Genomic DNA, 20,930 nt, shown 5'->3' on the forward strand with positions numbered 1-20,930 from the left:
CAATTCAGAACTGAAGATTCATTTAGCTACTCTGAATCTCTCTCCGGAGGAATCTCACTTTCCATTAAATTCAGAAACAGCCTGCAGAGATTAGCCTCAAAAAGATCATGCTAGCCTTTGTGAATACTCCCCTGTATCTACCTTCCATCAGTAGGAACAGCGACTGAAATTCACCACTGAGAGGTATAGTTAGGTGTACTGTATTTAAATACGAACAAAATGTATCACACATGAACTGAATTTTACTCAGCTGGAGCTTGGTGCTCCTGCCTGTACTGCTGAAATGCTGTCTCTGCAGTGCTAGTAGGAAAACTGCAGGACTTAGGTTTTTTCACTGCCCCATTAAAGTGTTCTGTTTGATGAGTACTTGCATGCTGCCATACAAAGGACTGCTGTGCCCCCAATATCTTTGGAATGCACTAATTGCTATTCTGCAGTCATACCAGCAGTTCCTCCTCTCGCTCTGACTGCACAGTGTACGACTGGAACAGCAACGGGAAGTGCGTCTTTACTATCAACCTAAAGATGAATTAAAAAAAAAATAATAAAAATTAAACTCTCAAGATCTGCTACCCACAATTTTTACAGTCATTATGTAGTAGCAATGAAAGTGGAAAATGGTCTTCTAATCTTAAACATGGAAAAGTTGGATTTTGTGGCTTGGTGTTGTGGTTTAACCTGGCAGGCAGGTAACCCTAAATCCAAAACAACACCACACCAGCCTCTTCAAGGAAAATTTTCTCTACCCAAGCCAAAACCATGACAAAGAAGTATGAGGAGGAATTTCACAGTACTGACAAAACAGTTGTGAGGGACATTTCCCTGGGGGTATTTAAGGAAAGGTTGGATATGATGCTTAGACATGGTTTAGTGGGTGATATTGGTGGTAGTGTGATGGTTGGACCAGATGATCTTGGAGGTCTTTTCCGACTTTAATGACTCTGTGATTCTTAACTCTTCTATACTATATTAGATCATTGTGTCTCCTTCCCTGAAAAATACCCATGATTTCATAAAGTTCGGTCAAGTTTGAGAAAATTAAGTCTTCTAGAATATTTTGTAAACCACAAGAATAACGATAACTCTCTGGGAGTTTTGGTGAGACTTCCACATTAATGCTCAAGGATTCTGCCAAAAATTTTCACAGAATATCTTTGTAACATAAACCAGCCGTACCTTTACAAATGTAAAATAGAGGAAAAAATACCCTCTAAATTGCCTTCATGCCTTCAGCAAAGAAACAACAAAGTGAAACAGAGACAAATGACAGAAGTCTCTCATTTAACATCAGTCAAGTTACAATCAGAGCCCAAGACTATACTCCAGGCAGTGCTGATTTCTGAAGTACATCTTGAAGTAAGGTTTGACCAAACACTGCAAGTCTGGGAGTACAGCATTATTTTCAAAATCTTCTGAAGATTCCCTAGGCCTATGAAGTCTGGTTCTAAACTTTTATTTTGCTACACAATGTGTCAATTATGATTTAGACACAACAAAATGAACTTGCAAACATCAAATCAACTCGCAAATGCCTACCAAGTACACTCTACTGCTAATACCAAGCAAATTGACCAAACTAAAAAGTTACATTCAGGTTTTAGAGACCATATTGAGACAAAGGTGTCATGAACGCAGAAAGTATTACAAAGATCATTTATTGTTCCAAGTGGACAGATCATTTGCATATTATACAAACTGCTTGCAACACCGTATGGCAAACAAATACTTTATGCTATCTGTGCTATTACCCAAGTAACAGCATAACAAATGCTAGACATCATCTGAGATATTTTTACCTAGCCTTTCTTTACAAGAACACGAATGCATCTTAGCTTCAAATTGCATCTGAAAAGGTCATGATGGCTTTTTGAAAACTGTATTGCACCTTGAGACCGGAAAGAAAGCTTTGATTTTTGTTACATTCTACTGTAAGGTGTTTTTCAGGTATTTGGTCAACAGACCGGCAGAGAAAAATTACAAGCTATTAACTTAGCTCATTCTAATTATATTGTTACATTAGATAATTGAAACTATGGACTCTGCCCTTAAAATCAGTGTTCTGTAGAATTCTGCATAAGAATATGTTGGCTTCAAATGAATCTCAGATTATGTTGATTAAGATGTCAAAGGGCACCATTTGTAATTATCATCAGAATCTAAAGAAAATGAGAAAGGGATATTTGCATTTTTTTCATATTGTTGTTTATTAAAATAAAGGAAAATCCATAAATTTACAATTCATCTTAGAGTTGAATATGTTTACAGTCAAATACCACTTTCAGAAGAGTTTTCCTCTATACACTTAATTCATACCCTCTCATAAGGGCATTTTGTACTTCTACACTATTTGAAACATAATCTGAACGTCCTTCTGCACATCAAAGATGTATTTCAGACAATCCTCATTTAATCCAGTGCTACATTGCCCATTGTTCAACTTTCTGTAAACTCAGTAAGACACATATAATGTAACAGGGCCAAATGATTTGGCCAAATAGATCAAATCACAAAGTAGTATTAATAGCTCAAGAAAAGCAGCAACTTCTCTAATTAAAATCCATGACTGATAGTTTACCTCAGGCAATTTATAAACAAGAAGTTACCCAAACACAAACATTTCAATGCATTCTACAACTTCCTTTGTAATACACAGAAGCAAAACAAGACTTTTGCGAAGAACCAATATTTACTGAAAAAGGAATGACTTATTTGACCAGAACATTCACAAATTATGCTGCAGTCCTTCCCAGATGATGGCACTTTATTTGAGATTATGTCTCACAAATTCTCTGAAACTGAATTTAACTTCACAAAACATCAAATAAAGTTTTAACATTTCAATACCTCTGTTTTCTCTTTTATCTAAAGTATTTTCAGCAATTAAATCTTACAATTGCTTTGGAACATTTGGCATTTATTTATTTATTTCAGTAATAATCCACTGAAATCTCCCTTCTATTTGAGCTAAACACTTGGACCATGGGAAAACTGTTCCAAATGTGGAATTTTAAGAAAAAAAAACTTTCTAGCACTCAGTAGGAACAATTTTTCTGTACCAATATCGTGAAGTCTCCCTTTCATACAGCAGGTCCAACAGTATATAAAATACTTTAAATATCTACTGATCGTGGCTAAGTGTTTGCCCTTGCAGTTTCAGTAACACCGTTACAGAGGTCCATCTTTCTTTCAAGAACGTAATATGGAATCAGCCCATTAGGTATACTAGTGAAGAAAGAATCAGTGCATGATTTCATGTATTTTAACAAGGAAATTAAATCTTATTTTTGTGTCAGAAAAGATCAAATCCTGGGAAGTCATTTTTGATATTTTTAAGGAAGGCCAATTGATGAGTTGCACTGTGGAGTTCCAAAATAAATAGACCTTTGCTGCACAGCAACGTCACTTATTCAAAAAGTTTCCAGTAGACATTAAGAACTTCCAACTCGATCTCTGGGAATAATCCGTAGATCTGAACCATGCTTTAGAAATACATTTCCTAAACAAACAAACAAAAAAGAACATGTCACCAAACAAATCAAATGTTACCTAAACAAGCATGCCCTTTTAAAGGAGAATAATATAATTACAGTGCTTAACAAACATCTTTGTAGTAATTTCTCTCACACCAGAAAAATGTATTTTTTTATTTTTCCACAGAATTCTGTCTTATCCCTCCCACGCCATCCCTGTCCAAACAACATGTACTTTGAAGTAAAAACACCAGACTCAAAGTCATATAATAAAACTTGCAAGTTACAGCCTTTCAAACTTTGCATTTCCATACCTGCATGTCTGATTTCACTTATATGCCAGAATATTTTCAAGGCCAGGAAGTCAAGTTCTAGTTTATTAAAACTATTTTATCTTGAGGTCACTCATGCATGTTTTCATTCATGTTCTCTCCTTGGTTCGGTACTTAACAAAAACTTCAGAATCCCGACTACATTTTTCTTTTGGGAAGGCTCTCTACATATCCAAACATAAGTCAGTCTCAGTGTAGCATCAAAAATTCTTCAACTTATTATTTATTACTATATAGTCCTGATCATAATAGATTTTTAGGAGAACACAATATGAGAGTTTTTAATACTTGGATGGCTATTCAGGATTGTCACTACTGCTTTACTCTCTTAAACGCAACATTTGCGAATGAAATCACATTGCTAAACATGATGCATTCTATAATTACTATTTGGACTTACACTTCTTTTTTTAAACTTCATTGTGCTACTGCATGAAGAAGACTGTACACAATACAATAAAAGGTATTAATAATATATACCTATTCCTATTCAATCTTCACGCTGACTTGTAAAAACACAGTAATTACATTTATTTCTCAAGCATGTTATTTCATGGATGTAGAGTGTGCTCATAAAAAATATTAATACATTTAGCATTTGTTCATTAGTAGCATGTTGGAACAAAGCTTCTCTTTTTTGGACTTCACTCTTCTGGCACATGAATAAGGATTTAAATTTTCTACCTATTCAACATAACGAGTACCAGAAAACCCATTCAAAAGAACGTGTTATTGGAAGATATTCTATTTTTAGATAATATGCTGAGACCACATACAGAAGAGATGAATAATCATCACTGAATCATAGGATATCCTGAGCTGGAAGGGACCCACAACGATCACCAAGTCCAATCCTGCTTCCTCACAGCACAACCCAAAAATGAGACCATGCATCTGAGAGTGTTGTCCTAACACTTCTTTAACTCTGGCAGGCTCAGTGCTGTGACCACTTCCCTGGGAAGCCTGTCCCAGTGCCTGAGCACCCTCTGGGTGCAGACCCTTTCCCTAACCCCCATCCTGACCCTCCCCTGTCCCAGCTCCATGCCGTTCCCTCGGGTCCTGTCGCTGTCCCCAGAGTGCAGAGCTCAGCGCCTGCCCCTCCGCTCCCCTCGTGAGGGAGCTGCAGGCCGCCATGAGGCCTCCCCTCAGCCTGCTCTGCTCGGGGCTGAGCAAACCCAGGGACCTCAGCCGCTCCTCTGGGCACTGACAGCTTTGTGCCCTCCTTACACCGTGGCAACCAGAGCTGCACACAGTGCTGCAGGACAATCCCTTTCCTCGCCCGGCTGGCAGTGCTGGGCCTGGTGCACCCCAGGGTATGGTTGGCCCTCCTGGCTGCCAGGGCACGCTGCTGGCTTGTGTTCAGCTTGCTGGGACCAGAACTCCCAGATCCCCTTATACAGGGCTGTTTTCCAGCCTCACACCCCCCAGTCTGTATGTATATCTAGGGTTGCCCCATCCCAGGCACACAATCTGACACTTGCTCTTGTTAAACTTCATGCAGTGGGTGATTGCCCAGCCCTCTGATTTGTCAATACCTCTCTGCAAGGCCCCTCTATACTCAAGCGAGTCAACAGCTCCTCCTAGTTTCGTATTGGAATACACACTAGGTAAGTTCGCAGACAGCCCTGCATCCAGTTCATTTACAGAACCACTGAAGAGAACTGGCCCTGAAATGGAGCCCAGCAGAACCCCACCAGTGACTGGCTGGCTGCCTGTTGTAACCCCATTTACTGTAACCCTTTGGACCTGACCTGTCAGCCAATTGCTCACCCACTGTATTATGTACTTGTCTAGTTGCAGGCTGGACATTTTGTTAGAAAGATACAGTGAGAAACAGTATCACAAACTTGCTGAAATTGAAAAAACTTACTTCTGGCTTCTGTTGGTCAGCCAGATGGATGACTTTGTCATAAAAGGCAATTAAGCTCATTAAAGAGGACTTTCCCCTCATGAACCCGTGCTGGCTGAGACCAATGACTGCATTCTCTTTCAGTGTTTCAAGTGTTTTTCAAAACCGCTCTAAACAAAAATCTCTCACACCAGCAAAACAGATAACTAAGCTTATCAATCTTGATGAAAAGAATTCATGTTGCGATCACAATCATAATCTGAAGTTTTAAAACAGGACACAGCTGCATCTCATGCAAACAGCAGCTCACCCCACCTCTTAGTCTGCTTCCATCATTAATATTACACTGGGTTTATTAAAGTTATGGCATACTATTCCCCAAACTATCAAGGATTTCAAATTGAAATCAATACAGGAATTAAGTGTTAAGCCTAGCTTTTTCAACTTTCATTTCCCCTGCTCCATGGAATCACACAGGGAGAATGAAAGTTATACCTGAGGACTGCTTTTGATTAGAAAGGTTGGGAACTGGTGGAAAAGGACAAAACCTCTGAAATCCCCAAGGATTACTAAGATTTTATTCCTAGATCATCTTGTTTTGGCAAGTTTTTGAAGACTAAAGTAACTGTTCAATCTACAGGAACTCAAATAATATGAAAAAAAAAAAACATTAAGTTCTAACCTACTTATTATTTTCTGAAGTGTCAATTACTAAGGCTGAACATAAGGTTGTATTTAAGTTATCTATGTTTACTTGTAAACTTTGGATGGGATTTTGTTCCTTGATTTACTGGTCTTCTCCCCCATGCTCCTTTCTTTCAGTTTAAAGCAACACCACACAGCATTGTAATGGTGAGTGGTACCTTCTTTGTTTAAAATATATACATATATATATACATACAATATCCTTCAGCCTAATCTTATGTTTGCACATAAGATAAAGACCAGGATGAAAATATTTTGCATCTAGATGCTTTTCATTTACTTGAAACTGAACTTTGAAATGCTGTTTTGTATTACCACTGAGTAATTTGTGAACATTTATAAGAACATAGCAAACTTTGCAAAGCAATTAGCAAAGCTATTAGAGCTGTGAATTAAATGTGCATAGCTGCAAGCATGATAAATGTCCATATGGACGTTTTCATTCAGGAGTAAAGTCGTCCCAAACTGATTTACTTTGAAGGATTAACCTACAACTATTTTGGGATACATAATACAAAATGAAAGTATACTTGTTAGAAGAGCAACACCATAAGTATACGTTAACTTAAACAACTGACTTTACTGTTTTGCATAAATGCTCTTTAGTCGTCATGTGAAAATGTGCTTGTACATGTGGGTAATGATCTAGTAGCTAAACTATATTGTCAGCCTTATCATCTGTTTTTAAGATACTTTTAAGGTCATATGATCATAATGAGGACAGCAGCAGCTCAAGAGTCTGCCTGAGGCAGTACATCTGTCAAAGCATAATGCGGGTGTCTTAAGGCAAGCCCTGGGAGGACAGAAACCTCCTGTGGTGCTGACTTGATGCTCTCTTGATTTTCATTTTCAGAAGTTGTCGATGCAATTGTAGACCTCAGAACTGGGTCGCTATGCTTAAGTGGTTCCTTTTACAACTCCAGTAAATTCTCCAAATTAATACCACGCAATTGCTCTTCTATCACATACTACATGCTCTGCAAGGTTTTACTTTATACTGTTTATCTTACATTGCTAAGTATACTAATAATACCTCACTTTCTCATTCTCTTTAGATCTGAAAAAAAAAAAAAAAAGTATGGTATCTTCAATAACACATGACAGACGGAGGGCATAAATGAACAAAATCTGGCAAAGATTTCATGCAAGAAAAAGCAGCAGCCATGAACTCTCCATCAACTGCGCATCACATTTGCAAGCAGGAGTCAAATCAGATTCACAGTTTCCTCTGGATGACTGTGTTCAAGAAGCACCAAAGGCATTTTTATTATTTTTAGTAGAAAGTTATGACCCTAGCAAGATATCCCACTCCAGTGAACTCTCATCTCAAATGGGTCTAGATTAGGTTATTGTAATACTTTCCAAATTAATTTAGAAATGTAACTTTCCAAGTACAAGTCCACAGAAGCCAGCTTCTGGACAGCAGGCTATTATTTCCAATTAGGCCAATTCAAGATCTGTACTATCTCTCCATGCATTTTGGGAGGTGATGGGGAAGAATTCTATATCCCTATTCTATGCCCCTGTGACAGAGGCAAACTCTTAACTCACAGCAAGCCTCCGCAGTTGAAATCAGAGACTTCTCACTTGGAATCACTTGGTGAGAACAAGAAGGCTATCTGCAAAATGATTCTATCTTCTTGAAGATGTGATTTCCAAAGTGCCTGCAGTTCCTGCTCTAAAACTAAGTATTACTTTCTAAACATAACTTACCAGAATGGCTACTGAAATAGCAAATACTAGACTAGGTATAGGGTGGGGAAAAATACAACTATTACATGATATTTTAGTAACAAGTAAAACAACATTGCTCTTTTAGACTGCACTAAATAGCTAGGTCTTAAAGATCAGCAGTGCCTTATGCTTTCGCAAACTAAATAACAACATGAACAATAGTTATGTGGATGTAACCTTTTCCTCACAACACTGACTGTAGTTTCCAACTACTGATAATTCTTTTCCTATTTAAGAAATCAAAACCTAAGATATAAAAATCAACCCAGAGTGCTATGCATTAATTTAACAGAAAATTAACTTTTTTTTTTTTTTTTTTTAAGACTAGACGACTTAAATAGTAACTTACCTGCTGTCTGTGCAGGGTTAATTCCTATTCCATCTAGAAAAAAATGTTAAAACAGAAAAAGACAAAAACAGAGAGGAAGGTGAAAATACAAATAACACAGCTTATTACACTAAACTTTCAGCTCAAAAATGTAATATAGCAAGCAATATATATTTAGCACATCAGTACTTCAAGCGGCTATTTCTTACAATCAAAAAAGTTTTATCACAGGAATTAACAAGAAATCTTCAGCATAGGCAATCAAAACTACGTGTTAGGACAAAACCACTTCAATGAATAATATTAGTAGTTTATTACCTTCACCCATGCATAAGTAATAACAATAATGCTGCAATATTAAGTTTAGTTTGCAGTCTCTACAGTTTATGAAAGAAAAGATGTTTCTGCTTTTATCAATACCCTGTAACTGAAACTATGATATAAAAACTATATACTTACCATTTGTTATAATGGCACTTGTTGCTGCAGGAACTTTGAACTGAAAGAAATTAGAGTAGACCAAGATAATGTAAAAGACATATTTAATCCAGAAAATATATGGGAATATTCAAAGCAATTATCATTTTAGTTGGTTCAGTTACGAAAGAATTATGAGAAAAGATTCCCGTCACATTTATAGATACAGCAAAATAAAGGTTTACAATTTAAGTCAATTAGACACCTCACTACAGAATAAGTAATTTGCAATATCAAAAAAAGTGAAATCCAATTATTATTACTCACTAGATAAAATTTAAAAGTCAAGGAGTATTAGTTCTGATTATACCATTTAGTAACACCTAAAACATGCATGGAAATAAACTTCTAAAAAGCATAGTTATTACATCATGTCAGATGCTCAGCAAGCAATACTTTTCTTTTAAAAAAGTGACAAAGAATATACATGTTCAAATTTTCTGGAATAAAATTTGACAACATCAAATCTTGAACCCAAAACATGTTTATATATTCATCTATATTCATCGGAATACTGACTTCATACTGGTGTGCTTGTCATTTACAGGACCCGAATAAGAGCTAGTGTAAAGACATTATATACTATGGGGAGGGGGAAGGTTGCATCGGATACACACATACAATTTGCTTTGGGAGAGTATCTTTTATCACGCAAATAAATTAATAAATTCTGAGTGCTTGGTAGCACCATCATGAAGATCATGATGAATGATCATGTGAACCTATTGTTTACCTGACAGAGAATGATTGGGAAACCAAAGTTAGCTTTAGCTCATCTTGCTTCATTTTAACCTACTTCCTAGCTTTCTCCCTGGCTCGGTTTGGTACTCTCCAACCGCACTGCTCCAAGAATTTACTCCAGGATACGCTTACAAAAGGATGCACTAAGAGCACTGCATCAGATCTGTCTCCCTCAGATTTCTGACATCAGCCCCAGCAGGCTTTGTACCCAGTCACGTCCCCACGATACCCACCCCTATACGCATCACATGCAGTCAGTCTCACAATTTGAAAATCCCTGCACAGATGAGGCTGCAATATACACAGACTGGGAATTATTTCAGAAGATCTAAACTTCTGGAGAAGCCCAAACTAATTATTTCTCAGGACCTATTTCTGTGACTACATGGAGTCAGACAAGGCCCAGATAAACATTCTTGCACTGCTTACTGTGGTTGGACTACACAGGACGGAGGGGTAGGCAGCGTGAGTGTAAGCCAATCAGTACTACTTGGCTGTTCTGAGGACCAAGGGCTACCTTTGTACTGAGCTCAATTAACAACCCCCTAGGTAAAATAAATCAGTCAAACCTCCTCAGAAAGCACTTTTCTTATGCAAGAAAAAGGAAAGCTAATTACGAATCCTACCTAACACTGAATGCTTTCCTCTAATAATTACAAACTCCCATATGCTTAACAAGTCAATTCAGCCAGGCCTTTAAATGGCATTCACTAATTACACTTTCCTTATTTTCTAATTGTTCAACTCAAAATTATGAGGTCTGATTTGCAGAAACTCCATGCACTAACAGCAACAGCTAGAGCTAATGGAAACCATGCTTTAATACAGCACATAATTATTAATATATTGAAAAAATGTCTCTTTTTTAATCTCCAGACACACCAAATTAGCCTTTTTATTTTTATTTTTAACTTAGTATCTCTTAGCTTTGTATCCATAGCAGGTAAATCCTGTCACCTATGCATCTTGCAAGGTAGCATGAAAACTGTAATTTTCGCAAAAGACAAATTAGGTACCAAGGTCACTGTAGAAACGCCATGGGGAGCGGAAGAATTTCTCTTCAAAGAAAGGATTCAAAAGTGAGTTGATAAACTGGGAGCTACGTATTTCATAGTAAGAACGTAAAAGAACAATATGCCATTTCATAATAGCTAATGCATTGTTGTGGTTGGACACTGACAGCAGCTAAGCACTACGCAGCCGCTCTCTTGCTCCCCCCTCCTTGGCAGGATGAAGTGGGAGTAAATGAGATGAGGAAAAAAAACATTTGCAGGTTTGAGATAGGAGCAGTTTAATGTAAGAAAAGCAAAGGTCATTCAGAAGCAAAAGGAGAAAAAATTATTCTCTGCTTCCCATCCACAAGAAACGTTCAGCCACTTCTTGGGAAGCTGGATCTCCGTACATGCAGTGATTGTTAGCTTTCGTAACGGGAGCTCCTTCCTCCTTCAAGTTTTGTTTCTGAATGTAACATCATATGGTATGGAATATCCCTTTAAGGAGTTTGGGTCAGCTGTCCCAGCAATATCCCCCTCCCCACCTCCTGCCCATTGGCTTTTGGGGTCAGGGGATGGGAAGGTTGGTGAGACAGCCTTGATGCAGCAATAGACCAAACACTGTTGCGATATCAGAGCTGTTCCAGCTAAAGGTGCAGAGCACAGCGCTACATGGGCTGCTGTGGGGTAAGTCAACTCCATCCCAGCCTGAACAAGAACATGCAGACCTATCATATGATGAAGCAGGATAAAGCCTTCATTCTCAACCTTACCAACTTTGGGAATCTTGATTTAGCAGTCTAAGGAGCAGGCTTTGTTTTTTTGTTTGTTTTCTTTTTTTATGTAGTAAGATAAATTAATGTCCCACCTCCTGAAATGAGGCCACTTCCAACTCAAAAAGTAAAGGATTAAAACACAAAATTAAAAAGCAGCAAATGTATCCTTAGCTTAATACTTCGGTTATTTTTCAATGTTTCCATTTTAACTAAGTGATTTTGTAGATCTTTCCCCCTACATCATCTGAGAAAAAAAAGAAAAAAGTAATTTCCAGTATCTTAAGCATTTTTTCTCATTTCTTCCCTGTCTCTTCTGTTACACGATGCGTGAAAGGGATGGATCATTCACAGGAGGCTGGACATTTGTACTCATTTTCTGACATTTTGTTTTTCGGTATCAGAATCTATCTGATGTTTATACCCTAGGTGCACACGAGAACTGCGAGGCAGTCAGCCAGTGAATGACTAGTTAAGGTTCTCTTACTGCTTCATATTACATTGTGTTAGAGGAGAATGAAACACTTCACTTCCTTTATCTTAGCCTGAAATACTGGGCCAAACAGGAATAGTTGTCAGCTACATCCTCAGCACATGAAAATCACCACAATATAGAAATGGAACTAAACTATACTGGAAGTCATTACACATAATTTGGTTCAACACTACATTTTAATATTCTGTTGGAGCTTAAATCAAAAGTCCTTCCTGTGTCTGGTAAGAATGTTTCCCATGCTGAAAATGTAAGGCTTTGTATAACACAAAGTCAGATGGATACTCAAGTAACAAACAAATTTTGTGTTCAGCAGATAATCCCCAGCTTTTTTTGAAACCCAAGTAGGAAACATCCAGCCCGAAACACACACGCTTTACAAAAACAGCTTCTTTGCCTCAAACACCTTATGAATTGATAACTGAGGCTGCCAAACTTTTTTTTTTTTTTTTTAATCAATGCAAGGAAATACATTTCAATAATTATGGTAAAATCTTAAAGAAAACAATCATATACGAACAATTATATCCCTTTCTTATTTTTTAAAATGCCAAAAATCCTTTACAGCAATAAACTCATTCTTTTTGCACAATGAACAGCAGATGAGTGTGTCATGACGTCAGAGTAACAAAACAGTTTCAAAAAATATATGGTTATGAAAGAATAAAATTGAACTTTGCTTACTGGGAATGGATGACAATTTGACTAACAATTCCACAAAGGTAAGAGATGCTGTGTAAGTATTCTTTAAATGTATACCCAAAATATGTACTAAGTAGCTCTAACTACTAGTACTATTGATACCACAGGCTGTAAATGAGAACATAAGCACCGTCACTGTGAACTCTGACAACTGCGGAAAGAACTGCAGATATATAAAAGCTAAAGAGAACAGTGTTCCCAATACTCTGCATTTTTTTTTTTTAACAGCCCATCAGAGAAAAAAATAAGGAACAAGATAAATTTGCATCATCCCATCTACTGCAGTCAAATGTATGTATCAGGAAGGGCTGACTGCTGCAAACAATTAAGACCTCATTAGACCTTCCCATTTAATGATCCAGTTTTTTCATTTCCAGTTCTGCCAGTCTTTGTTACGTGATGTGCTAGAAATGACACACAAAAAATCTCCATTATGCATTTCAGTCATTTCCAAGGGGGAAGGAATACATCTTGCCTTGGGCAATGAAAGGAATTTGGGGAAAAAAAAAAAAAAGAAATTAAAAAAAAAAATAACCTATGATTGAAACTTGGTAAATATGAGGAATATTCTACATCATGGCTACGGTAGGTTGCTCCAGAGGAATTCTGGTTGTCATCTGGCTGAACTGAGACACTGAAAAACATCTCAGCAGAAAACCGGCCAAGGCTGAACAGTCCAAACTTAAATCCTTTTCTGCCCTCAAAGCTTTGGTCATTCAGGAGATAATGTACTTCCCTTGGAGACTGACAACCATCTTCATTCAGAATCTGGGGCTACAGTTCGATCTTTTCTTTCTATGTTTAGTATAATGTGCTATGAAACTGGTATATGAATCACAATACACAGGATAATTTCAATTTAAATCTTTTCAATGCCAAGTTCATGAATGATGAAAGTAGACTCTTCTACAAGAATGAAGCTAATTTTTGTTTTTGTCTGTTTACAAAGCATTATGTTCTGCCCTGTCTCACATAGATGTGAAAGGCTTCAGAAAGGCATCAGAAATAACAACTAGAAGTTTCATATTCTGACAAATCAAGCAGATGTTCATGTTATTAATTTCTATTTAACACCAACACAGGCTAATACAAGAAGTGCTTCACACTGTTTCCAGGGAGAAATAAAACATTCTTTGTATTTTCTTTTAAAAATATGTTTGTTACATAAGCATTTAATGGAATTACCCTTGTAAGCATTAACCATACTGGGCACTTTTACATTCCATCACATATTATCTATCTTTCTTGTGTGCCTCCAAAAGTGTCTATAATTATTCTATAAAATGGTGCTGAACCACAGTGGTCTGAGGTCAACCAGCGAAACTCCCTCAAATTCCTTGCATCAACTAAAAAAATGGTTTAGTTAAATGGGAATGTTTAAGTAATTAATTCTTTTCTAAATCCTTACAGAGGATGTTATCATCACACTATTACAGTTTCATCTAACATCCGGTTACATGAATTTACAGGTTTAAGGGCAACCCTCCTAACACTTGGCACCTCTTTCCTGTAGTCTCCAACTATTCTCAGTCCCACACCAGTCTTCCTTGTTCCCTTATTTGTAGCATTTGTATCGGGCATCTACAGTGTTTTTCCAGATTACACATGTGAAGAGCAATCCAGAAAAAAAAAAAAAAAAAAAGGCTTAGTCTGAACCCACACTGTATCTTTAATAACTCTGCCAGTTATTTGGGCAGTACATCCAAGGGGTGAGGGAACAGAAGGAAGCAGCAGCCAGGGTTGTTTCTGAAAGCTATGTCACTTTATGCCAGCTTGAACTACCTGTAGACGTTGGTGGTTGAAGTGAGCCTTGCACAGCCAGAAAATAAAGCTCACTAGCTGATAAAACAAAGAAATGTCAAAAAAAGACCCTTTAATTAATGATCCAGTTTGAACAACTCAGTATTCAATTCAATCAGACCTCAACCTGGGATGTGTGAGGCGACAGGAATCTGTAACAAAGAACGGAAGAGGAACAGGACTGTCCCTTTTGGGAACAGCCCGCAGCTAGTGTAAACCCCACATCAGTGTACTGCTGGACTTTTCAGTCTAGGCCTCCATGTATGGGTTTCGTGGGCACTGCTGCATTTGTTCAAATAAAAACAAATTGGAAAAGAAACAAAAGACATTAAGTCAGCAAGTGTATTTAAACGCGTTTATTATTCTGTACGTTACTGCTAACGTAATGTCACATCAAATAAACAACCCACAAACCTTTTTATCCCCACATAAACTGTTTCTGCTAAGAACTTCTGTCACATAGTGGTACAACACTAGCATCAAGAGACTCAAGACACATTGTCCACTATCCTATTTTTTTATTAGAATTCCAATACTTTGACAAGAAACATTTTAAGAATTCCAATATTTCCTAAGCTTTTAGAAGTCATTGTGGGGACTGCAGGAGCAGACTCTCAGCTATATCTTTTTGCTGACTTGACAAAAAAAAGCCATCATGTTTCTGACAACTTCACTTTACCATTTACTTCCAAATGGACATCTCTTAATCTTTGCATGTTTAATCTAAAACAAACAGGATACACCTCAAATACTGCACATAGGCAATTTAGGCATGTATTTCTGAATTTTGGATTCCATGTGAAAGACCAATGCTCAAAAGCTAAGAATGCAAGTCTCACTTAAGCAAATTTTTTGAATCTAGCCCATATGCCTAACCTCAAAGCCTTCCATAATCAGAAATTACAAGTCTTTTCACATTCAGTTCCAGTAAAGAGTTTTCTTTTTTAGAAAAATGGAAAATATTCTGGTTACTTTACATAAGTAACTTAAAATACTAAACATGCAATAGCAATAACTTGTAATTCTGTTCGCTACCATAAATTTTTATACTATTGATACAAAATTAATTTAAATGTGAAGAAGACCAGGCAGTCTGTCTGTCCCTGCTACTGCCACACAAATTACATAAGAGCTGCTGAATTGAGGATTCCAAAAGCTTTGAGATCCACTGCCATGACTAAAGCAAGTATCCATTCATATCTAATGGCAGCATTTTCTGTGCCAAATTAAGCGCTGTATTCCACAGTTAAGAATTGCTTTCAGAAACATTCAAAAAATTAAAAAGGGCTGTAACTTTCTACTTACTTCTTCTGCAGCAAACTTCAAGACAGCTGTGAAAGGTGTGCTTTCAGGCACACTTAACCTGAAATGACAATTTAAATATAGGCTATGTGACTGATAACACACACAGGAACACCTATTTCTACGTGTTATTAAACTACTGTGTACAGCGTCACTTTGACTAGTGGTAATACTAGTCAAACCCAGGATGTGCATGTATGGTACGCGGTCTAGATCAAAGCCTACAAGGCAAACACACGTGCTCATCTGCCAAGACGATGAAATAAAATAAAACCAAAACACCACACAGCTCTGGCCCGTGTCTGCTCACGCTGCCACCGGCTTCCACGGCCTCCTGCGACACCACAACCCCCACGGCCCCGGCCCGGCACTCACACTTTGTAGGGCAGCCGCGGGTCCGAGGTGAGCGTCACTTTAAAGGTGACTTTCGACCTGGGGAGAAGGAAGAGAGAAGAAGAGGTTAGGGCTGCGGGGATACAACTGTGAGGGGGCTGTGAGGGGGCTGCCCCCCTCCCTGTCCCTCACTCACATCCTGCTCCCAGCGCCGCCGCCACGTCAGCCGCCACTCGCCTCACGCTGGGGGCCTCCACGGCTCCTGCCTCCTCCCGATCCGCCCGCCGAGCGCCTGAGCGAACGAGAAGCGTTAAAAATGCCCTCCTAGGGGAGAGAGAGAGAGTTTTCGGTCCTGACTGCCTACCGTCGCTGAAAGGGGAGGGGATGAGGGAGAACGAGGTGAATCGGAGGAGAATGTTGAGGTTTTCTAGTGAGGCAGCAGCCGCGGCTGTTCCGCCGGGCAGGGAGGACCCAGGGCTGGGCGCGCCGCTGAGGGAAAATGGAGGGGGTGGGGGGGGAGCACTGGTTCATCGAGGTTCTCGTCCTGTCATACCCCTGTCTGTCACACAGGCTGGACGTAGGAGTTGAAGTTGTGTTTGGACACCAAGGGATATGTATATAGCAGAAAAACAGCGCTTTTCGATTTTCTTTGTGGCTTTTGACAGGCCATGTTGAAAGCTGAATGAGATTGTTCAAAGCTGCAGTGGGGTTAGCAGACAATAAGGGAAGGTAACGCTTGTCTTTAAGGCGAGTTCATCTGTTAACACAGGGGATGGCTGAGTTTCCAGCACTTGCTGTGTCAGTGCTACCATTGCAGAAAACGTTTGGTCACACAGCTCTCATATTTTCACCTTTTGCAGGAAGGAGCCTTCAGCGTGGACTGAGGCGCTTGCCACAGAATCACAGAATCATCTAAGTTGGAAGATGCCTTTTAAAGACCTCCAGGGATGGTGACTCAAACACTTCTCTGGACAGCTCATTCCAATGCCTAACAACCCTTTTGATAAAGAAGTTCTTCCTAATATTCAACCTAAACCTCTCCTGGCACAAATTTAGCCCATTCCCCCGCGTCCTGTCACTAGGCATGTAGGAGAATAGACCAACCCCCACCTCAGTACAACTTCCTGGCCATGGCAAAACTCTTTGCTGTGTTCAGTTTAATTGGGAGTCTCACTAGGATTAAAGTAGGAGAGAAGCAGTATAAATTAACACATTGGAGTCACTAGTTTCCTATGTAAGGCCTGGCTCAGTGCTCAGCTATGAAATTTGTCTATCCCCTCACATGTTCTTGTTTGAATGCAGACAGAGCTGAAAGTTTCACAAATAAATAAATAAACAAACTCGCAAGCCAAATTTCTCTGTGTCTCCTGCATTTACTTTTACGTTAATGCTACTGTATTTGCCTTTCATGACTACATCACGTTGGTAGCTCATGCTTGCTTTGTAATCCATTAATGATCTTGTGGTTTTTTCATCACCCTGCTTCTAAGAGATCACAGCACAAGCTGGAAATAATAAATTCTCGGGTTGTGTAACCCTCCATTTTGTGTAGCAAAAGGTCATCCCATATTGATTCTTGCCCTCTTCAAAATCAGGTAATTATTTTTGTATCATGTTGTGGTTTTGATTTATACACCTCTGTGTCATCTGCAGCTTCCATTAATGCACTGCTCTTTTCTGTTCCAAGGTCATTAATGCAGATGTGAAACAAATGTGATCCTTTTAGAACTTTGTTTCTTGCCTTTTACTCTGAGGAAAAAAATACACACAAATCATGCTGTTGACTATTTTAGTACCCAAATGTACTTGGTTGAAGTTGTTTTGAGTACACATGGAGCGTAACACTGTTGAGAACAGTCTAAACTCAGGATGGGGTACTTCTGTGTTTTGACCGCATGGGCTTCTCCTCTATCAGTCTAAGGAACCAACACTAGTCACCAGGTAGAGAGTTCAAGGAAGTGATTTGGCAAAAATAAATAAATAAATAAATGAATTTAGGTGGTTTCATTTGGTTTCTTCCTGAACAAAATTCTTCCAGCACAAAGAAGAGTGTGAGAAGGAATCTTGTGCAGGCATCAAGAGTGTGAGTGTAAAGTTATCTGGTAGTAAATTCAGAGACAGCATCTTTGAAAGTAGTTTCAGGAATCCAAATGCTTTCATAGAAATAATGCCTGTTTGCCGCTGGAAATTAGTAATTTTACTGTGCTTTTTAGAAAGACATCAGGGTCGTTTTTCTGAGAATTTATAATGAATAAAGGCAGGAGAGTGCATATGATTTTTCTCCTTCATCTGGGAGAGTTGCTTGGACATGCTCCTCAATTCAAGAAAAACTGATCCATTCCCAACAAAATCTCCCCTCCTTTCCTAATGAGTGAAAACAGAAGATGATGGATTTTTTATTTATTTTTTTTTAAATTCTATTTGTATTCCCTACAGCTCTTATTTAGCCACTCTTAAATATGTTTTGTGGTAGTAATGAGCTTTGGTTTATGTAGCTGTGAAGATTGCAAATAGAATGACAATTTGAGCAATTAAAACCTTTAGGGTCTTTGGGGTCAATTTGTAAATACCTCACTACAACAGGAAAGACAGGAAAATATATATTAAAAAAAATAAGCCCTTGGAAAATACTAAAATATATATTCCTCTAAATGCTAAGATGTGACTGAAGTGAATTAAAATACCTTTGACAACACTTCATGGAAAACCTTCTAGTTATAAACAGCATTGCAGGAGAGATAAGTACTGCAATACAGAGGAGCTGTTCATATGCCATGCCTGTAAGTTGTAGATAGTCACCTGGCTGGACCTAGTTTAGTTGATTGAAAGTGCCAATAAACAGAACAATAGAAAAGGAAATGGAATTTTAAAAGTACAAAAAATTAGCTTACTAAGATATATTGACCAGCATTTAACTTCCTGAGCAAGACGATCATTATTCTTGTATCACAGGGTAATACTGTTCTGGGAGGTACAACTATTTATCGAAAAAAGATGGAATATGTAAAATTGCAAGAGGGGTGGAGGAAAGTGGCACACCAGAAAGGAAACACTAGCACTACATGACCTCCAGGTTGTTATTGTTGCAGAAGCTGAAATCTGAGTTGGTGCACCTTTCTTTGCCAAAGTTTCTGTATTGTGGGGCTGTGAGCTGCTGCGTTAGGATATGGTGACAGCTCAGTCTGGATGCAGTTGTGTTGCCCTGTCTTTTTAACCCCAACTACAGATTCTGTTTCCTCATATATTTTTTTTTTATTTTAATTTTTGTTTCATATATGTATACATATATATGTAGATTTTATTATTTATTTATTTATTTATTTTTAAACAGAAATGGCAGCATAACATACAACAACTTGACGCTGGGAATGATAAGGTTGAATCTGTATGGGTTAGAATCAGAGGGAAGGCCAACAAGACAAGCATCTTGGTGGGGGTCTGTTATAGACCACCGAACCAGGAAGAGGAAACGGATGAGGAGTTCTACAGGCAGCTGGCAGAAGTTGCGAAATCATCAGTGCTTGTTCTTGTGGGGGACTTCAACTTCCCAGACATCCTGGAAATGCAATACAGCTCAGAGGAAGCTGTCTAGGAGGTTTCTGGCAAGCTTGGAAGATAGCTTCCTGATGCAGCTGGTTAGTGAGCCTACCAGGGGAGGTGCCCCACTGGACCTTCTGTTCACAGAGAAGGACTGGTGGGAGATGTGGTGGTCGGGAGCTGTCTTGAGCAGAGTGACCACAAAATGGTAGAGTTCTCTATTCTTGGTGAAGTCAGGAGGGGGATCAGTAAAACCTCTGTATTGGACTTCCAGAGGGTAGACTTTGAGCTGTTCAGGACACTGGTTGGCAGAGTCCCTTGGGAGGTGGTTCTGAAGGGCAGAGGAGTCCAGGAAGGCTGGGCACTCTTCAGGAAGGAAATCTTAATGGTGCAGGAGTGGTCTGTCCCCATGTGCCCAAAGACGAACCAGCACAGAAGAAGACCAGCCTGGCTGAACAGAGAGTTGTGGCTTGAGCTTAGGAGAAAAAAAATGGTTTATAATCTTTGGAAAAGAGGGCTGGCCACTCAGGAGGACTATAAGGATGTTGCGAAGCTGTGCAGGGACAAAATTAGAAAGGCCAAAGCTCATCTGAAGCACAGACTGGCTATTGCCATCAAAGATAACAAAAAATGTTTTTATAAATACATCACCACAAAAAGGAGGACTAAGTTGAATCTCCATCCTTTACTGGATGCAGGGGGAAACTTAGTTACAAGAGATGAGGAAAAGGCTGAGGTGCTTAATGCCTTCTTTGCCTCAGTCTTTAGCGACAAGAGCCGCTTTTCTCTGGATACCCAGTACCCTGAGCTGGTGGAAGGGGATGGGGAGCAGAATGTGGCCCTCATAATCCACGAGGACATTGTTGGTGGCCTGCTACAGAACTTGGATGTGCGCAAGTCAATGGGGCCGGATGGGATCCACCTGAGGATACTGAGAGAACTGGCGGAGGAGCTGGCCAAGTCGCTTTCCATCATTTATCAGCAGTCCTGGCTATTGGGGGAGGTCCCAGTTGACTGGCGGCTAGCAAATGTGACGCCCATCTACAAGAAGGGCCGGAGGGCAGACCCGGGAAACTACAGGCCTGTCAGTTTGACCTCAGTGCCAGGGAAGCTCATGGAGCAGATTATCTTGAGTGTCATCACGCGGCACTTGCAGGGCAAGCAGGCGATCAGGCCCAGTCAGCATGGGTTTATGAAAGGCAGGTCCTGCTTGACGAACCTGATCTCCTTCTATGACAAAGTGACGCGCTGGGTGGATGAGGGAAAGGCTGTGGATGTGGTCTACCTTGATTTCAGTAAGGTTTTTGACACCTTTCCCCACAACATTCTCCTCAAGAAACTGGCTGCTCTTGGCTTGGACTG

General features: G+C 39.1%; 1 protein-coding gene across 1 annotated transcript; it reads right to left on the bottom strand.

Annotated features, from left to right (window-relative positions):
- Nucleotides 1–2,179: 2,179 nt before the first annotated feature.
- UFM1 (ubiquitin fold modifier 1) lies at nt 2,180–16,308 on the bottom strand. The gene is made up of 6 exons (XM_032192248.1): nt 16,228–16,308; nt 16,074–16,130; nt 15,702–15,759; nt 8,878–8,917; nt 8,440–8,472; nt 2,180–3,496 (listed from the first exon to the last, which is right to left on the bottom strand). Coding segments are annotated over exons 1-6 (258 nt in total). The 5' UTR covers nt 16,230–16,308; the 3' UTR covers nt 2,180–3,428.
- Nucleotides 16,309–20,930: the final 4,622 nt, after the last annotated feature.

This window comes from Aythya fuligula, chromosome 1 (assembly GCF_009819795.1).
Source record: "Aythya fuligula isolate bAytFul2 chromosome 1, bAytFul2.pri, whole genome shotgun sequence".
NCBI classification, from domain to species: domain Eukaryota; kingdom Metazoa; phylum Chordata; class Aves; order Anseriformes; family Anatidae; genus Aythya; species Aythya fuligula.